Raw genomic sequence first — 21,173 nt, forward strand, 5'->3', positions numbered from 1 at the left:
CCGCCCGGGGTGAATGTGAGCGTGAACTGGCACCCAGTGTTATTTTAAAAAAACTTTAACAATTTGAAACAAATCTGAAACAAATTGTTAGCTTAAAAAATTATCAGCCCTACTAATCCATTTTCTGAGCGTTGACTTGTTGATGCACAACATTGAGAATCAGGACGTGAGCCCTCCAATGCTGCATGTGCTCACACTTGTGGGCGCTGTTATCCCCTGATATCCCACAGTCACGTGTCCGCAAAAGAGCAATTCATTGTGAAATACTTTTCCCCATCTTTAATGTATTTACAAGCATTTAACGGGCTCTGAAGTATTACAAGCATTTTGTCACAAGCACCCCATCCTGGCATTTGCCCGCTCCTTCCGTAAGTGTCAGTTTTCCCAGGCTTCTTGAATGCAACAAGGGGGATGCTGAGGGATAGGATGATGATTACTTTTCACGTCACACATGCCTCCCTTTGGTCCACCCTGTTTCAAAGCAAACAGTGTAAGATGGAGGGAGGCTGTTTATTTTACAATTCATCATTTTGTTATTATATTGTTATTTCTGTTGTCCAGTTCTCACGTCCATCTTTGCAGTCCTTAAAAAAATAATAAATTAAAGAGTCCAGAACCTATGCATCTTGTAAGTCTTTTTTCTTAAAAAGTAACAAAAAAAGTAAGTTAAAATTTAAAACAAAAATATTTTCTATGTATAATACATGTATTGAATGCTTCCGACGTTGGAATCCAAACTGAAAACTCCGGCATGTTTGCAAACCGTGCCGCAGAAAAAGAATTCCAGCTGTAAACAAGTCATCCCGCTCACTTGTTCCGCCGTCGCCCGCTTTAGTTGTCCTCCGACTCCTCCTCGGCCTCCCGCAGCCACGTGAAGAAGTCCGTCACGGACTTGAGGGCCATGCCTTTGCCCTCCTGCTCCGCGGTGTCCTTGCTGGATTCCCACATGCAGAAGGCCTCCTCTGAGATGACGTCCTCGTCGTAGAGGCAGTCAAAGAACCTCCGCAGGAGGTCTGGCGCGCAGAGAGAGATGTCACAGGATTGTCAACACTCGATAGGAGTGTTTGTGTAATTAGAATACATGTGGCTCATACAAACTCAGGTAACCTAGTAATAGGGGTGGGCACACCATTTTGGTGCTTACATAGGAACCTCATATAAAATGTTCTGATGTTCTGAGCGGCTCAAGCACTTGGCGGGCAAACAGGCATTAGCCCCGTGGTTGCAATTTTCCATTCTAACAAAGTGCTTCACTGATTAGCATTAGCGACTTTACATGGCGATGTCAACATTACCATATTTGCCAATCAAAAAATAGAACTGAAATGCAAGTTATAATCAAACAGCTGGTGTGTAAGAAGTAGACTGTTTACAGTATGTACATTTTGTAGAGCCCAACAGGAGACAAAAGGGTCTAACTCCAGTCTATCTTGCTGATTGTATTGTACCATATGTCCCGGCAAGAAATCTGTCTTCAAAGAACTTCGGCTTATTTGTGATTCCCAGAGCCCCAAAAAAGTCAGTGGGCTATAGAGCGTTTTCTATTGGGGCTCCAGTACTATGGAATGTTCTAGCGGTAACAGTTAGAGATGCTACCTCAGTAGAAGCATTTAGGTCCCATCATAAAACTCATTTTTATACTGTAGCCTTTAAATAGACAACCCTTTTAGAACAGTTAATCTGCTATCTCCACATCAGTGGTCCCCTACAAGGTTTCTTGTTGTTCCCATTGGGTTGAGCTTTTCCTTGCCTTGATGTGGGATCTCAGCCAAGGATGCCATTGTGGCTTGTGCAGCCCTTTGAGACATTTGTAAGTAAGGGCTGTATAAATCATTTTTGATTGATTGACAAGACTGGTACATTTTTGCCTATCTTTCACAATCCTTATGTAAGACAAAGACACTTTTTTAAATGCGCCAGGTGGAGGTACTAAGAGTACTCTGTTTGGCCCAATGCCCTCTAAAAAAGCACCAACTAACACTGCAATTACATGTTGTGACCTGAATATTTTAGCCACATTGTTAACTAGTTTATAGGGGTGTCACAAAAAAATAAAGATTTTCAAATTAATCGGGAGTGTTATTTGTAACGATTCTTAATCAATTACAAATAAATGAGAATTTCATTTTCAATCTGTCCTGTGCAGCCACTCAGACAAATCATTATGGTGATGTAGATTATCTTTATCTGCTGTACACATGGACTTTAAAAAAGAGAAGTGTTATTTGTACAAACCCCGTTTCCATATGAGTTGGGAAATTGTGTCTAATGTAAATATAAACAGAATACAATGATTTGCAAACACCTTTACCCATATTCAGTTGAATGCACTACAAAGACAACATATTCGATGTTCAAACTCATAAACTTAATTTTTTTTTTGCAAATAATAATTAACTTAGAATTTCATGGCTGCAACACGTGCCAAAGTAGTTGGGAAAGGGCATGTTCCCCACTGTGTTACATCACCTTTCCTTTTAACAACACTCAATAAACGTTTGGGAACTGAGGAAACTAATTGTTGAAGCTTTGAGAGTGGAATTCTTTCCCATTCTTGTTTTATGTAGAGCTTCAGTCGTTCATCAGTCCAGGGTCTCCGCTGTCGTATTTTATGCTTCATAATGCGCCATATATTTTCGATGGGTCTGGACTGCAGGCGGCCCAGAAAAGTACCCGCACTCTTTTTTTTAACGAAGCCACGCTTTTGTAAAACGTGCTGAATGTGGCTTGTCATTGTCTTGCTGAAATAAGCAGGGGCGTCGCTTAGATGGCAGTATTTGTTGTTCCAAAACCTGTATGTACCTTTCAGCATTAATGGTGCCTTCACAGATGTGAAAGTTACCCATGCCAAGGGCACTAATACACCCCCATACCATCACAGATGCTGGCTTTTGAATTTTGCGTCGATACCGGGCTGGATGGTTCGCTTCCCCTTTGTTCCGGATGACACGATGTTCAATATTTCCCAAAAACAATTTGAAATGTGGACTCGTCAGACCACAGAACACTTTACCACTTTGCATCAGTCCATTTTAGATGAACTCGGGCCTTGATGTTGTTGATAAATGGCTTTCGCTTTGCATAGTAGAGCTTTAACTTGCACTTAGAGATGTAGCAACAAACTGTATTTAGTGACAGTGGTTTTCTGAAGTGTTCCTGAGCCCATGTGGTGATATCCTTTAGAGCAGGGGTCGGGAACCTTTTTGGCTGAGAGAGCCAAAAAGCCAAATATTTTAAAATGTATTTCCGTAAGAGCCATATAATATGTTTTTTTAACACTGAACACAACTATACGCGTGCATTTTTAAGTAAGACCAACATTTCTAGAGTATAGAGTCTCTTATTCTTTGTAATAACATTGCTATTCTGAAGCTAACTGTGGAGGGGGCGTGGCCCGCGGGTCTGCAGCGAGCTGGGGTGTGCCAGGACCGGCCTCGAAATCAGCAAGAGCTGTGTAGATGGCCCACCTGAGCCTTGTTATCTAATCACCTGTCGCTCTGTTATAAGCAGCAGCCAGGAGGAGAGACGGGATTGGGGCTGGAGCCAGAGCGCGAGCGAAAACGAAAGAGAAAAATACAATTGCTGGAAAGCAACTGAGAGACTTATTGAAAAATAAAACAATAGTGTAACCCTGAAACAGTCTCTCATGTCGGTGCTTGGTGGTCTGAAGAACCCCCAGGAGGACAAGCCCCGCAGTAACCTTTAATAAATAAATAACTTCTTAACGCAACTTCTTGAACAGGTGCGGTAATAAACGGATGGATGGACTAAAAATGCATGAGAATGTTTTATGTTTTGAACATTATTTTTAACACTTATTACAAGTGGAATAATTCATTACTTATCATGTTAAGCAATGTCAGCTCAGATTTATCCGAGAGCCAGATGCAGTCATCAAAAGAGCCACATCTGGCTCGCGAGCCATAGGTTCCCTACCCCTGCTTTAGAGGTTGATGTCGCTTTTTGATACAGTGCCGTCTGAGGGATCGAAGGTCATGGTCATTCAATGTTGGTTTCCGGCCATGCCACTTACGTGGAGTTTCTCCAGATTCTCTGAACCTTTTGATGATATTATGTTGAAATCCTTTAATTTCTTGCAATTGCACTTTGAGAAACGTTGTTCTTAAACTGTTTGACTATTTGCTCACGCAGTTGTGGACACAGGGGAGTACCTGGCCCATCCTTTCATGTGAAAGACTGAGCATTTTTTATGGAAGCTGTTTTTATACCAATCATGGCACCCACCTGTACACCTGTGGGATGTTCCAAAAAAGTGTTTGGTGAGCATTCCTCAACTTTATCAGTATTTATTGCCACCTTTCCCAACTTCTTTGTCACGTGTTGCTGGCATCAAATTCTAAAGTTAATGATTATTTATCAGTTTGAACAACAAATATGTTGTCTTTGTAGCATATTCAACTGAATATGGGTTGAAAATGATTTGCAAATCATTGTATTCTGTTTATATTTACATCCAACACAATTTACCAACTCATATGGAAACGGGGTTTGTATATGACTTAATTAAGTGTTTGGCTAGAATTTTACTTAACAAAACCAGTTTTCTTTTAAGTACAGAGAGGGATCAAATATATGTATTTATTTTATGGAGGATTGTAGTTAAAGTTAAAGTAGCAATGATAGTCACACACACAAACACACACACACACACACACACACACACACACACACACACACACACACACACACACACACACACACACACACTAGGTGTGGTGAAATTACTCTCTGCATTTGACTCATCCCCTTGTTCACCTCCTGGGAGGTGAGGGGAGCAGTGAGCAGCAGTGGTGGCCGCGCTCAGGAACAATTTTTGGTGATTTAACCCCCAATTCCAACCCCTTGATGCTGAATGCCAAGCAGTGAGGTAATGGCTCCCATTTTTATCGTCTTTGGTATGACTCAGCCGGGGTTCAGACTCACAACCTACCCATCTCAGTGAGGACACACCAACCATTAGGCCACTGAGCAGGTCAATCATAGAACTGGCACCCAATGTTATTAAAAAAATAGTGATTCTGAATTGAAAATGTATTCTGAATCAAATGTTTTCCCCGAGAATGGAATAGTGTGGTGCCCAAAGATCCACAGCCCTATTAGCTTGACATCATTAGCCAGCAAGCTGCTGCATCACAAAAGTGGTGAAAGTAGTAAATTGTAGATTATAAATCATGCCTTTCACCCCGATAGTAGAAGGTTGTGGACTGTGTTACATCACCTTTTCTTTTAACAACACTCAATAAACATTTGGAAACTGAGGAAACTAATTGTTGAAGCTTTGAAAGTGGAATTCTTTCCCATTCTTGTTTTATGTAGAGCTTCAGTCGTTCATCAGTCCGGGGTCTACGCTGTCGTATTTTACGCTTAATAATGCGCCACACATTTTCGATGGGAGACAGTTCTGGACTGCAGGCAGGCCAGTCTAGTACCCGCACTCTTTTACTATGAAGCCACACGTAGCTTGGCATTTTCTTGCTGAAACAAGCAGGGGTGTCCATGATAACGTTGCTTTGACCGCAAAATTTGTTGCTCCAAAACCTGTATGTACCTTTTAGCATTAATGGTGCCTTGTCAGATGTGTAAGTTACCCATGCCTTGGCCACTAATACACCCCCATACCATCACACATGCTGGGTTTTCATCTTTGCGCCTAGAACAATCTGGATCGTTCTTTTCCTCTTTGATCCGGAGGACACAACGTCCACAGTTTTCCCCCAAAAAGTGAAATGTGGACTCGTCAGACCACAGAACACTTTTCCACTTTGCATCAGTCCATCTTAGATGAGCTTAGACCCAGCGAAGCTGGCATGGTGTCTGGGTGTTGTTGATAAATGGCTTTTGCTTTGCATAGTAGAGCTTTAACTTGCACTGATTTTTATTGTTTTTAACCCTTTAGAAATTGTGATAATGTTCCCCTTTAACTTGCACTTATAGATGTAGCAACAAACTGTATTTAGTGACAGTGGTTTTCTGAAGTGTTCCTGAGCCCATGTGGTGATATCCTTTAGAGATTGATGTCTGAGGGATCGAAGGTCACGGTCATTCAATGTTGGTTTCCGGCCATGCCGCTTACGTGGAGTAATTTCTCATGTGCATTGTGGAAAAAAAAGATGCTACCTGCTACTACTTCCGTACCTATGAAAATTTATTATTTCAGCATTGGCGGTAACTTGGAAAAACTGAGAAGGGCTGACAAAAATGGCACCAAAAAGGAAATCATACACTGCAGGTTTCAAGCTGGAAGTAATGAAATATGCAGTACAAAACGGCAATCAGGCAGCAGAAAGAAAGTTTGGAGTAAGGGAGAAACTTGAAAGGGACTGGCAAAAAATGGAGGCTACACACACTGAAATGAAGAAAACTTAAAAAGCTAATCACGGGCTAAAGCTAGGTGGCCACAGCTCGAGGTACGAATTCACAAATGGGTGCTTGAACAACGTGCTGCCGGGAGAAACTTGTCAACCGTACGGTTGCGTCTCCACGCCCAGGTAGTTGCCAAGGAGGTTAATATAAATTACTTTGCGTCATATAACGTAAACTTATTCAGCCTGTTGTTCACTATTCTTTATTTATTTTGAATTGCCATTCAAAAGTCTATTCTTGGTGTTGGATTTGATCAAATACATCCATCCATCCATCCATCTTCTGCCGCTTATCCGAGGTCAGATCGCGGGGGCAGTAGCTGTTACAGGGTGATTGTATTGACATACGGCGCCACCCTGTGGCAGCCACGGTGCCCGCACCTATAACATATCACTGCGTCACGTGTGTTTACCTCAGTTGTACCTCCTACATGCAGCCTGAATACACGGTACTGAGCCACAGCAGGACTCTTGTCGTCTTTATAATGCACCACACATTATAACATGGTGTCAGAAGTCCAAGCAGGACCCGATTATGCCCCACATTCTGTCCGTTGTTGAGACAGTGTGCATTTATTTGTTTTGGTGAGTTTTAGCAGTTTCAGTTAGCCTGTTAGCTATAGCACCGCGTTGGTATAATGGCATCCAACATCCCGCCTCCGGAGCCCATGAAGATGGCTGGGGACACTCACGGCAACTGGAAAAACTTCCGAGCAGAGTTTGAGGATTATCTGCTGGTGACGGGGCTCAACGAGAAGGAGAAGCCCGTCCAAGAAGCGGCGCTGAGACGGCTAATGGGGAACGGCTGCCTCCATGTTTACAAATACAACCTGGGACTCACTGTCGACCAACAGAAAGATGCCGGTGCTATTCTGGAGGCACTGGAGGGATACTTTACCCCCGCGAAGAATGTCACATTAGAGAGGTAAGTTTTTGGAAACTTAAAGCAAGAGTAAGGAGAACCCATATATGCTTTTGTTACAAGGCTGAGAGAAAAGGCTGCCTCTTGTGAATACGGAGCTATAAAAGATGAACTCATAAAGGACAAGTTTGTCCTTAACAGTTTGCTAAGAGAAAACTATCTCAAATTGGATCAAGCAATCATGATCTGCCGTGCAGCCGAGGTCATGGACAATAAATTAAAGACAATGTCACTGGGCAACTCTGGGCCTGGAGAGAGCATCAGGTCTGCCGGTAGGTCATCTGAGCCCACCAACACCAGTGCACAGCTCCAGAGAATGAAAGACACAGTGGAATGCAAGTACTGTGGCACAAGGCACGCACGTGGGCGAGACGTGTGCCCTGCATTTGGTAAATCCTGCCGCTCTTGTGGCACTGCCAACCATTTCGCCAAAGTATGCATGAAGAGGGGTCAGCACGCACGCCAGTTGAATGCTGTGGATGACCCGTCAACAGGGGAACAGGAGGACAGTGATGAAAGAGATGTGTACACAGCAGAGAGCGTGGGAGCTGTGAACACGCAAGGGAAAAAGTGGTTTGTCAATCTGCCACTGCAACAGGGGGTCCAGAGGTGCCAGCTCGACTCGGGAGCCACCTGCAATGTGATTAGCATGAAGGACAAGATGAGATTGGCGCCCAGAACGCCTCTTCAGAAGAGTCTCACCAGATTGAAGCTGTACAACAGTGAGTGGATGAACTCGCTGGGGTTGTACAGCACACAGTGTGTCATTAGGGGCAGAACACACAAGCTGGACTTTGAGGTTGTGCATACGGGGGAGACATGTGAGAGACTAGGCCTGATACGATTCACAATCCTGAGGAGCTAAATAAAGTGGAACACTGCAGGATGGGAGACCTGACCAAAGAGCGTCTCATCAACACATACCACGACGTGTTCACCAGCCCAGTCGAGTCCCTGCCTGGTGATGTTCACTTTGAGCTGGACAGCAGTGTGGCGCCTGTGCAGTGTGCCCCCAGGAATGTTCCAGTGGCCCTCAAGGCAACTGTTAAAGCACAGCTCGATCAATACGAAAAGGATGGACATTTAACCACAGTCACACAGCCCACAGACTGGATCAGCAATCTGGTCATAGCGAAAAAAACTGATAAATTGAGACTATGCATTGACCCAAAGCCACTCAACCGAGCCCTGAAACGGTCCCACTATCTCATGCCCACTTTAGATGATGTGTTGTACAAGCTGCCAAAGGCGCGTGTATACACGCTGGTGGATGCACGTGATGCATTCCTGCAGTGCCGACTGGATGAGGAGAGCAGCCTGATGACAATGTTCTGGACACCATGGGGCAGAAAACGGTGGCTGAAGCTCCCCTTTGGTGTGTCAGTTGCTCCGGAACTGTACCAGAGAAAGCAACATGAGCTCCTAGCTGGATTAACTGGGATTGAGCCCATAGCCGATGATATCCTCATAGTTGGCTGCGGGGATACGGACGAGGAGGCCAACCGCGACCATGACACAAACCTCATTTCCCTAATGGACAGATGCAGAGAAGTTAAGCTCAGGCTGAGCCTGAAAAAGTTGCAGTTCCGAGTGAAGGAGGTCCGCTTCCACAGCCACATACTGTCTGCCGAGGGCCTCAAGGCTGACCCTGACAAGATCAGGGCGGTTCTGGAGATGCCGAACCCCACAGACGCTAAAGGGGTCCAGCGGTGTGTTGGCTTTGTGAACTATCTTTCCAGATTCATGCCCCGCCTGTCAGAGGTATGTGAACCATCGAGGAGGCTGCTAGACAAAGACGTGGCGTGGCACTGGCTGCCAAAACATGATGCTGCCATGAAGGAAATGAAGACACTGGTCACAGCAGTACCGGTCTTGCGCTATTATGACGCCATCAAGCCAGTCACCATACAGAGCGACTCCAGTCAGACAGGCCTGGGCTGCTGTCTGCTGCAGGAAGGGCAGCCTGTCACTTTTGCTTCCCGCGCCCTGACCCAGACGGAACAAAACTATGCACAGATAGAAAAGGAGTGCCTGAGCATCGTGTTCGCCTGTCAACGCTTCCACTACTACCTATATGGACGGGGTGATGTGACAGCAGAGACCGACCACCGGCCTTTAGTGTCCATTTTCAGTAAGCCCCTCCTCAGCGCGCCCAAGCGCCTACAGAGCATGCTCCTGACACTTCAGAATTACTGCCTTACGGTGGTGTACAAGCCAGGCCCTGAAATGTACATAAGTGACACGCTTAGTAGAGCCGCCACCCCGCCACGGAAAACAGACACACTGTACCGACGAGAAATGGTCTGCAGCATGCAACAGGAGCAGTGTGACGCAGCGGCCATTCAGCAGGCAGACTACCTCAATGTCAGCAGCCAACGCCTGGCACAGATCCGAGCACACACAGAGGAGGATGTGTGTCTCCAAACGCTCAAGGCAGTCGTACTGCGGGGATGGCCAGAACACAAAGAGGAGGCCGCCGTACTCATCAGGGACTACTGGGCTATCAGAGATGAAATAAGCGCACAGGATGGCGTGCTTTTCAGGAGCCAGCGTGTCATCATTCCGAAAGCCATACGTCCGGAAATGCTGAGGAGGATCCACTACAATCATGTGGGTGGTGAAGCATGTTACAGACATGCTCGCGATACATTGTACTGGCCCGGCATGCAAGGGGAAGTCAAAGACTATGTACAGCAGTGTTCTGTATGTAACGAGTATGCGCACGAACAACAAAAAGAGACAATGATGTCACACCCGCTCCCCACACGTCCATGGCAGCTGGTAAGCATGGATTTGTACAGCTATGCAGCACATAACTTTTTGCTCGTGGTGGACCACTACTCCGACTTCTCGGAGATAGACCTGCTCACTGACTTGTCGGCCGACACCACAATCCGACGAATCAAGGCACAGTTTGCACGTTATGGCGTCCCGGACAGAGCCATTACGGATGGGGGAAGCCAGTTTGCCTGCAGTGAATTCCGGGCATTTGCAAGGGAGTGGGGCTTCGAACATGTCATGTCCTCACCGCGGCACCCAAAAGCTAATGGCAAAGCATAGTCTGCAGTAAAGATAGTGAAAGGCTTGTGCAAAAAGGCAGACCGTGCCAAAGAGGACCCCTGGAAGGCCATTCTGCATTGGCGAAACACGCCCACTGAGGGCATACATTGTAGCCCAGCACAGCGTCTCATGTCACGAAGGCTGAGAACACTTCTTCCGGGGGCCGACCAGCTCCTTGCACCTCAGTTCATCACAGGGGTTTCCGACAAGCTGAGGGGGAAGCATCAAGCAGCGAAGTTAGTGTATGACAAATTGGTGAGGGATCTGCCGGAGCTGAACGTCGGCCAGCCTGTCAGAATGAAGCCACTCCCGGGAGACAGGACGGGCAGATGGAGGAGAGGGGTGTACCTGCAGCAGTTGGGACTCCGGTCCTATCTGGTCGACGTAGAGGGGACCACATATCGACGCAACAGAATTGATCTTAGACCGGCCGAGGCAATGCCTGAGCAACCGCTGGCTCGACCAGAATTTGCCCCAGAGCAGCCTGCGAGTGGCAGTGGCAACAGAGACAGTGTTGGCGGTGCTAGGGAGTCTCCAAGGTCTTCACTGCCATCCTAGTCACTGCCGTTGTGTCCTTGGGCAAGACACTTTACCCACCTGCTCTCAGTGCCACCCACACTAGTTTAAATGTAACTTAGATATTGGGTTTCACTATGTAAAGCGCTTTTAGTCACTAGAGAAAAGCGCTATATAAATACAATTTAATAATTTACTACACCGGCCCCAAGGTAACCACCGTCTTCTCCGCAGGCCAGAGACACACTGCGCTGTGTGCTTCAGGGCCGGACTTTCTCCCGGAGTGGGAGGCTGATTAGGCCTCCTGACAAACTTGACCTCTAGGTCACACATGGACTGTGACACACATATACACGCTCACACTCGAACACACACGCATACACACACACACACATACTGACATACACTCGAATAAACATACATGGACTGTTTGCACTTTCAAACACATGGACTGTGAATTTTGTTTAAAAAAAAAAAAAAGTGATGTTCTGATGGAGTGTGATTTGATGACAGGTGTGCTCTTATCCTGCTACTATGTAATGTTACGTTCTGTTTTGCTATATATTTGATATCTGATATTGGATGTTAAACCAGGTATCACTATCTGAGGTTGAATATGGGGTTACTAGTATGTTGATGGTCTACAGTTGATTTACAGGCAGCATTGTTCCAGTCTTTACTAAAGGAAGGGAGATGTTACATACGGCGCCACCCTGTGGCAGCCACGGTGCCCGCACCTATAACATATCACTGCGTCACGTGTGTTTACCTCAGTTGTACTTCCTACATGCAGCCTGAATACACGGTACTGAGCCACAGCAGGACTCTTGTCGTCTTTATAATGCACCACACATTATAACAGTAGCCTAAGCAGGGAAGCCCAAACTTTCCTCTCCCCAGCCACTTCGTCTAGCTCTTCCCAGGGGATCCCGAGGCGTTCTCAGGCCAGCCGGGAGACATAGTCTTCCCAACGTGTCCTGGGTCTTCCCCGTGGCCTCCTACCGGTTGGACGTGCCCTAAACACCTCCCGCGGGAGGCGTTCGAGTGCCATCCTGACCAGATGCCCGAACCACCTCATCTGGCTCCTCTCGATGTGGAGGAGCAGCGGCTTTACTTTGAGTTCCTCTCGGATGACAGAGCTTCTCACCCTATCTCTAAGGGAGAGCCCCGCCACCCGGCGGAGGAAACTCATTTTGGCCGCTTGTACCCGTGATCTTATCCTTTCGGTCATGACCCAAAGCTCATGACCATAGGTGAGGATGGGAACGTAGATCGATCGGTAAATTGAGAGCTTTGCCTTTCGGCTCAGGTCCTTCTTCACCACGACGGATCGGTACAACGTCCGCATTACTGAAGACGCCGCACTGATCCGCCTGTCGATCTCACGATCCACTCTTCCCCCACTCGCGAACAATACTCCTAAGAACTTGAACTCCTCCACTTGATGAAGGGTCTCCTCCCCAACCTGGAGATGGCACTCCACCCTTTTCAGGGAGAGAACCATGGACTCGGACTTGGAGGTGCTGATTCTCATTCCGATCACTTCACACTCGGCTGCGAACCGATCCAGTCAGAGCTAAAGAGCCCGGCCAGATGAAGCCATCAGGACCACATCATCTGCAAAAAGCAGAGACCTAATCCCACGGCCAACAAACCGGAACCCCTCTACGCCTTGACTGCGCCTAGAAATTCTGTCCATATAAGTTATGAACAGAATTGGTGACAGTCCAACTCTCACTGGAAATGTGTCCAACTTACTGCCGGCAATGCGGACCAAGCTCTGACACTGATTGTACACCGCCACAATAAGACAGTCCGATACCCCATACTCTCTGAGCACTCCCCACAGGACTTCCGGAGGGACACGGTCGAATGCCTTCTCTAAGTCCACAAAGCACATGTAGACTGGTTGGGCAAACTCCCATGCACCCTCAAGAACCCTGTCACTTATCAAATACATTTACCCCAAAAATGTGACTTATACTCTAGTCCAGGGTGTCCAAAGTGCGGCCCGTGGGCCATTTACGGCCTACAGGTCATTTTTTAACGGCCCCACGGCACATTTTAAAAATACTATGGAAAAAAATTAAAAACAGAAAAAGTGGTACAAAAGAGCAAACAGGTGAAATGTAACAAGAACATGTTGCAATGTTTACTCAAATAACACAAAGCTGCCATGCAGGCTGTTTCTTTCTTAAAAAAAAAAAATAGTGACTCAAAATCAATTATGGATTAATGACCAATTCAAGGCTCCAATTACGTCACATTAAATATTCCACTTTGAGATATTTTTTGGGGCAAATGTTGGACATGTTGTGTTTGCCATATAAAAAACTGAGCTGTTTTTTTTTCTTTTAAAAGAATGGCCTAAAACGAACAAACAAAAATCATATCCAAAAAAACAACTTATAATTGACGGATGGATCTGAAGTTGATCTGGAGACCATTGTGTTAAAGGGGAACATTATCACAATTTCAAAAGGGTTAAAAACAATAAAAATCCGTTGCCAGTGGCTTGTTATATTTTTTGAAGTTTTTTTCAACATTTTACCGGTCTCGGAATATCCCTAAATAAAGCTTTAAAGTGCCTTATTTTCGGCTCTCTGCGAAGACACTGGCCATTTCCCTGTAACGTCACACAGTGCTGCCAATGTAAACAAACAATGGGAATACCACAGCAAGATATAGTGACATTAGCTCGGATTCAAACTCGGATTTCAGCGACTTAAGCGATTCAACAGATTACGCATGTATTGAAACAGATGGTTGGAGTATGAAAATATTGAAGAAGAAACTGAAGCTATTGAGCGAATAGCTATTGACGCTATTCATAGCCATAGCATGGCCGAATAGCTGCGTTAGCATCGCCGGTAAAATGTGCGGACCAAACGATCAGGACTTTCGCATCTTTTGAGACTGGAGCAACTTAAATCCGTCGATTGGTAAGTGTTTTTTTCGCATTAAATGTGGGTGGAAGGAAACGTAATATAGTTGCAAATGCATCTACAGGTTATCCATACATCTCTGTTCCATGTCTGCTTTAGCACCGCCGGTAAATAGCATGTTAGCATCGATTAGTGTAGCATGTTAGCATCGATTAGCTGGCAGTAAACATCAACAAAACTCACCTTTGTGATTTCGTTGACTATCGTTGCAAATGCATTTGCAGGTTATCCATACATCTCTGTACCATGTCTGCCTTAGCATCGCCGGTCAAATGTGGAGACACTCTGGCACATTCAATGGGGGTCTGGCGGCAGACACTTTCGCATCTTCGGGCCAGTGGTGCAACTTGAATCCCTCCCTGTTAGTGTTGTTACACCGTTGAGGCATGATGTCTCCAAGGTTCCAAAAAATTGTCAAAAAAACGGAAAATAACAGAGCTGAGACCCGGTGTTTATAATGTGTTGAAAATGAAAATGGTGGGTGTGTTACCTCGGCGACGTCACATTCTGACGTCATCGCCTCCAGCGCGATAAACAGAAAGGTGTTTAATTCGCCAAAATTCACCCATTTAGAGTTCGGAAATCGGTTAAAAAAATACATGGTCTTTTTTCTGCACAATCAAGGTATATGTTGATGCTTACATAGGTCTGGTGATAATGTTTCCCTTTAAAGGTAAACAGTAAAAAAAAAATTATAATTTATTTTTTAACACTTTAATGAGTAGGACCCTTTTGGATCAGTGTGTTTTGTTTTTAAGTATCATTGCACAAAAAATAATAGTGAATTAAAATCAATGGTGTTATGAGTGGTTGACATTTTTCTGGCTCCAATTATTATATAATCTCAAACTTTCTACTTAAAATTTTTACTGGGTGAAAATATTGCATATTTTGTGTTTTTTTCATTAAAAAAAACATGGTTTTCTTTGACAAAAAGAGCATACAACTAAAATCTTTAAAAATGTCATATTGACAGATAGACCTAATGTTGATCTAGAGATTTAAAACTTGAACAATAATAATAAAAAATAATAATACTGAATAATGACACATTTTTAACATTTAATTTCTTACCAAAACCCTTTGGGGTCCCCGGGATCAAGCCTGAGTGGAGGCCTAAATGTATATTTTTGATACATATATTGTAATGGTTTTTAAAATAAATCGCCCCCGCTTGCTTTAATTATTCAGTGTGTGGCCCTCAGTGGAAAAATGTTGGACACCCGTGCTCTAGTGTGACTTATATATGTTTTTTTCCTTCTTTATTATGCATTTTCGGCCGGTGCGACTTATACTCCAGAGCGATTTATAATCCGAAAAATACGGTATATAAAAATCGATTTTGGACATCCCCACCTATGGTCATGCGCTTTGGGTCATGACCGAAAGGATAAGATCACGGGTACAAGCGGCCGAAATGAGTTTCCTCCGCCGGGTGGCGGAGTTCTCCCTTAGAGATAGGGTGAGAAGCTCTGCCATCCGAGAGGAGCTCAAAGTAAAGCCGCTGCTCCTCCACATCGAGAGGAGCCAGATGAGGTGGTTCGGGCATCTGGTCAGGATGCCACCCGAACGCCTCCCTAGGGAAGTGTTTAGAGCACATCCAACCGGTAGGAGGCCACAGGGAAGACCCAGAACTGTAGACACCTTAATATTTGTCGCTTCCTATACTGTACATACTGTATATACTGTATGTACTATTTGATCTTGCACTGGTACTGTATTTGACTACTGTACTTCTACTTGTACTGATACTTCTACCATAACTACTGTGACTTATTGTGCAACTTAATTGTCTTGTAATTAATGTACATGAGAGCTATTCATTTTTTTTGTATTTAGTGTATTAGATTCTGCAACTAGTGTTTGGATCCCACTGTACACAATATCTGATGAGCATGGAAAAAAGCATTTCATTATGGTGTACTCTGTATGTGCAAATAAACTTTGAACCTTGACATATATATAAACCCCGTTTCCATATGAGTTGGGAAACTGTGTTAGATGTAAATATAAACAGAATACAATGATTTGCCAATCCCTTTCAACCCATATTCAATTGAATGCACTATAAAGACAAGATAGTTGACGTTCAAACTCATTAACTTCTATTTTTTTTTGCAAATAATAATTAACTTAGAATTTCATGGCTACAACACATGCAAAAGTAGTTAAGAAAGGGCATGTTCACCACTGTGTTACATCACCTTTTCTTTTAACAAACATTTGGGAACTGAGGAAACTAATTTATAAGCTTTGAAAGTAGAATTATTTTTCATTCTTGTTTTATGTAGAGCTTTAGTCGTTCAACAGTCCGGGGTCTCTGCTGTTGTATTTTACGCTTCATAATGCGCCACACATTTTCGATGGGAGACAGGTCTGGACTACAGGCGGGCCAGGAAAGTACCCGCACTCTTTTACTACGAAACCACGCTGTTGTAACACGTGGCTTGGCATTGTCTTGCTGAAATAAGCAAGGGCGTCCATGATATCGTTGCTTGGATGACAACATACGTTGCTCCAAAACCTGTAGGGACCATTCAGCATTAATGATGCCTTCACAGATGTGTAAGTTACCCATGCCTTGGGCACCAATACACCCCCATACCATCACAGATGCTGGCTTTTGAACTTTCTGCCCATAACAATCCGGATGGTTATTTTCCTCTTTGTTCCAGAGGACACCACGTCCACAGTTTCCAAATATAATTTGAAATGTGGACTCCTTAGACCACAGAACACTTTTCCACTTGGCATCAGTCCATCTTAGATGAGCTCGGGCCCAGCGAAGCCAGCGGCGTTCCTTGGTGTCGTTGATGAATGGGTTTTGCTTTGCATAGCAGAGTTTTAACTTGCACTTACAGATGTAGCAACCAACTGTATTTACTGACAGTGGTTTTATGAAGTGTTCCTGAGCCCATGTGGTGATATATCTTACACACCGATGTCGGTTTGTGATGCATTACCGCCTGAGGGTACAAAGGTCCGTATAGTATCATCGCTTACGTGCAGTGATTTCTCCAAATTCTCTGAACCTTTTGATGATTTTACGGACTGTAGATGGTAAAATCCCTATATTCCTTGCAATAGCTCGTTGAGAAATGTTGTTCTGAAACTGTTCGACAATTTGCTTACAAATTGGTGACCCTCGCCCCTTCCTTGTTTGTGAATTACTTAGCATTTCATGGAAGCTGCTTTTATACCCGAAATTAGCCTGCACACCCGTGGGATGTTCCAAATAAGTGTTGATGAGTATTTCTCAACTTTATCAGTATTTATTGCCACTTTTATCAACTTCTTTGTCACGTGTTGCTGGCATCAAATTCTAAAGTTAATGATTTGCAAAAAAAAAAAAAAGTTTATCTGTTTGAACATCAAATATGTTGTCTTTGTAGCATATTCAATTGAATATGAATTGAAAATGAATTGTAAATCAATGTATTCCGTTTATATTTACATCCAACACAATTTCCCAACTCATATAGAAACGGGGTTTGTACTTACGTAAATATAATATACTAGTGATTTAGGGCTATATAAGTAAACATTGATTGATTGATTGATATACAACTATATAAAACAATGGATGTTTTTGGATGCTTTTTTAGAGGGCTTTATAGGCAGAATAGAGTGACTGCCATTGGCTCCATTGTTAGCTGACTTTTGCTAGCCTTTTTTATCACTTCAAATGGATACAATAGAAAATCATATATGATTGTGAATTATGGGAAAAATTCCCAAAATAAGTGCAGTTCCCCTTTAATGGCAAAAACTACTTCCTGAGTAGGGCAACACACTGAGGATGAACTGAAGTGAATTCATACGTGCAAATGAGACTTGATAACGGGACAGAACGTTAACATCTAAATTAAAGATATGTTATTATGCAGTAAATTAACATTTGTACTACATGAAGAAAGACTTAAGTAGTAAAAATGGGAAGTGTGGCCGACGTGTGGGTTGAAATGTGAGCCATAGCCATCCATACCTCATTGAGCAGCAAATAAAGAGCACTTACTAGCAGGCTGATCCAAGGCGACTATCAGCGCCTGAAGTGCATAAAGTGCTTGCAGCTGTCGCTCAGTGTCTAAGTTCAGGTACTTGTGTAATACAGGCAACCTCCTCTGGATGATGGCTGTGTCCACTCGGCAGTTGGTGCTGACGTCTGCTTGGGGGGAGGGGAGAGCAGGTGAGGAGAATCCAGTTCGTCCCAGCAGAGAAGTAGGTGGCGCTTACCTTTCACAGCCGCCTTGCACACGGCCGTCATTAGCGCCCTCAGGAAGGGGGAGGAGCTGGTCTGATGTTCATCCAGGTTTGCCTGCACACACACACTTGTTACCCTAACTCACCCTAGGTTACCCTAGGTCTTTCTGTTTCCTGTCAAAACTCCAGTTTAGGGGTGCCACAAACATTCACATGTGCTGCCGAGGAATAAATCTGTCGACATAGTCGTGACGTCACATCTTGTGCTTCTCCACTGTCAAGTGTGCCAGTATTTCCCCCATACTTAGTAAAAGGATGAATACCTTGCTCATTTCATGACACGATATCTGTGATACGGGAGCTTTAAAGGCCGAGGAACATCGGACATCTGGAAGTAAGGTGTACTTTGTTAGCTAACTAGTGTGAGATAAAGTTGTGTGAAAAATAGATTTAACTCTCATTTCAGCCAAAGTCTGCTAAACTTTGTGTACATCAATTCAAGGCAGCGTAAATTTGCAATGCAATGAAGAAAAGTAAAATAACAATTGCACACATTTATGTATCATAAGATTAATACAATCCATTACAATGTTAAGAATCAATACAACAATTTATACATTGAGTCTTTTAGAGTGATAAAAATGCCGGGACTTAATCAATAATCAATATAATATATTAGTGTGAGGATTTTTCAACACATCATCACAAATGCTTGTTTCTTTTCAAGCAAGTTAGTTTTGTTATTTTGTCATTTGTTGCTTTTTTTTTTTAACATACACTTATTTATTTTGCACTTTTCCTGTCCTTAATTTTAAATGGACTTTGATAGTTATTGACATTTTTAAAAGCATATTTACAGTATAAGTACCTATTTATGAACCGATGAGTCATTGTTGTTACTAAGCACATGCCTAAAGATATCTCCAGCTGAATTTAAAAGTTGATGCCAAATCAAAGCAATGAATATGTGTACGCTTTATTATCTGATTAGTCGACTACTCGTTAAGATGGTCGATGACTAGTAAAAATAGTTGTTAGTTGCAGCTCTACTTGATTGATTGAAACTTGTATTAGTAGATGGTACAGTACAGTACATATTCCGCACAATTGACCACTTTTTGATTGTACAGATATGGTTTTGTTTCTGCTGGGCAAGTATGCCTGACGCGCCTCCTACAGCGCCTTGGGTCAGCTGCAGGGTCATCAGCCGGGGACCACCGCTCATTGGAGTTTCGCTCTCTTTAACCCCGGAATGCCTCCTGGTGGCGAAGCGGTGGCAGGGACGTCTCCCTGCCACCCCCTGCAGCTGACCCATCTTATTGCCTCGACCCCCAGTACTTATCCCTCCTCCTCAGCCACAACCAGAAACTTCCCTTTTCTGCTTCCTCAGCAAGGGCCTTTGTTTCCCTTTGGAGCTTAGCCCCAGTCAATCCCACATCTCGGAGCAGCCTTATGGTGGTTGTACCGACGAAGCCCCGACAGCCTACTTCCACAGGGTAGATGGTAGTGGACCAGCCTGCCTCTCTGCACTCAGCAGCCAGATCTGCATACGTGGCTGCTTTGCGCTCGTATGCTGCCTGGATTCCCTCCTCCCAGGGGATGGTAAGCTCTATCAGCATGGCAGACTTGGTAACAGCAGACCACAGCACAATGTCTGGGCGGAGTGAAGTGGGGGTGATCTCACGGGGGGGTTGGAGCTGTTTGCCAATGTCAGCCCTCATACTCCAGTCCCTTGCCAGAGAGAGGACACTGCGGGGGCCTCTTCGGCTGGTGTCTCCTTTGCCTTCCCCTGGCCTCACAAACATGACAAGACGTTGCTTGGCTATGGGTTGGCTGTTGGCCTCTTGTCTACTGCTCTCCAGGATTTCTGCCAGTTTTATCAGGACTTGATCATGCCGCCATCTGAAGCGACCCTGTGTCAGCGCGATCTTGCAACCTGATAGCAAGTGCTGCAGGCTGGCGTTGGGAGCACCACACAGGGGACAGCTCTCCCCCTGGCCGTACCACTGGTGGAGGTTTCTGGGGCATGGCAAGGTGTCATAAGTTGCCCTGAGTAGGAAGCTGAGTCTGGCTTGGGGCATCTTCCATAGGTCGGCCCAGCTGATGGGTCTGCTGATAGTACCTTCCCAAGTGGTCCATCTTCCTTGGCAACCTTGAAACACGGCCTTGATGGTATATTGCTCCTGGTTCTCCCTTGAGACCTCCTACATAACCATGGCTCTGCGTTCCCTCTTTGTGGCCTTGGATCACAGGCGTGGAGAATCTCCCCAGCCAAGCCCCGCTCTTCCTACTTGCACCCTGCCAACTATCTCGTGGTGTTGGAGCCTGCCAATGGCCTTGGCAACCTCTGGCCTATTCGGATTGGTACATGTGCATTCCTCACTGTAGGATCTGAGGATTCTTTCAGCTCGAGAACCAATCTGGCCTTCTCCTGCTTGTAGCCCAGGGCGATGGACTGAATCGGCAGATGCAGTAAAGTTGCCCCAAATAAGCCAGTGTCGGAGAAGCAACGCGGTAGGCCCAGCCACTTTCGGATGTAGGAGTTGGCTAATCTGTCCAACCCGTTGGCTGTTGGGGATGGAATCTCGCACATCTTCAGTGGCCACATAACCCTTTGGTACAGTGTGAGGTTGTAGCACCACAACTTGTACTTTCCGGGGAGCTGGCTCTTGTTGATGCTCGCTAGACTTTCTGCGAGTCAATCTTAGCCTCCCTCCTGCCCTTTCTTGGGTGGAGATTGCTATAAAATAGTAACCCCCAAATAAGTTTTTCAACTTGTTTGAGTCAGGCTCCACGTTAATCAACTCATGGTAACTTCAGTTCGCGTTTTACTTATACACAATCAAATTGAAATATTTCCCTAATAAGCGTTACTTATTTTTACACTTGCACCATGGTAAATGTTATGCAACACCTTGCCTGGTTTTGTGATGGCGTTAGGCCTGAATTCTTCTGGGCGATATATTGTCCCACAAATTATAGCCATTAAATGATATTATTGTCAGTATGATGTGGAGAACACAATAAACACAAATGTCATATTAATATTATTAATAATAAAACAATTACCTTTTTTTACCACTTTAATCGGAAAGTAAGAAACTTTTGACTATCTTAAATAAGTAAACAACCGAGTTTCTTAACCTC

The 21,173-nt window shown here is 44.5% G+C and overlaps 1 protein-coding gene across 5 annotated transcripts in view; it reads right to left on the minus strand.

Moving 5' to 3' along the window:
• Positions 1–264: 264 nt before the first annotated feature.
• The window catches only part of LOC133542286 (eukaryotic translation initiation factor 4 gamma 3-like), a 163,324-nt gene continuing 142,415 nt past the window's right edge, over positions 265–21,173 (minus strand). For all 5 annotated transcript variants that reach the window (XM_061886308.1, XM_061886294.1, XM_061886301.1 and 2 more), the window contains exons 33-35: positions 18,060–18,141; positions 17,842–17,988; positions 265–1,013 (exon numbers count right to left, since the gene is read on the minus strand). In XM_061886308.1, coding sequence (XP_061742292.1) covers positions 832–1,013; positions 17,842–17,988; positions 18,060–18,141 — 411 coding nt within the window. In that variant the 3' untranslated portion in view covers positions 265–831. The remainder of the gene's footprint in view (positions 1,014–17,841; positions 17,989–18,059; positions 18,142–21,173) is intronic.

This window comes from Nerophis ophidion, linkage group LG02, assembly GCF_033978795.1.
Source record: "Nerophis ophidion isolate RoL-2023_Sa linkage group LG02, RoL_Noph_v1.0, whole genome shotgun sequence".
Taxonomy (NCBI): domain Eukaryota; kingdom Metazoa; phylum Chordata; class Actinopteri; order Syngnathiformes; family Syngnathidae; genus Nerophis; species Nerophis ophidion.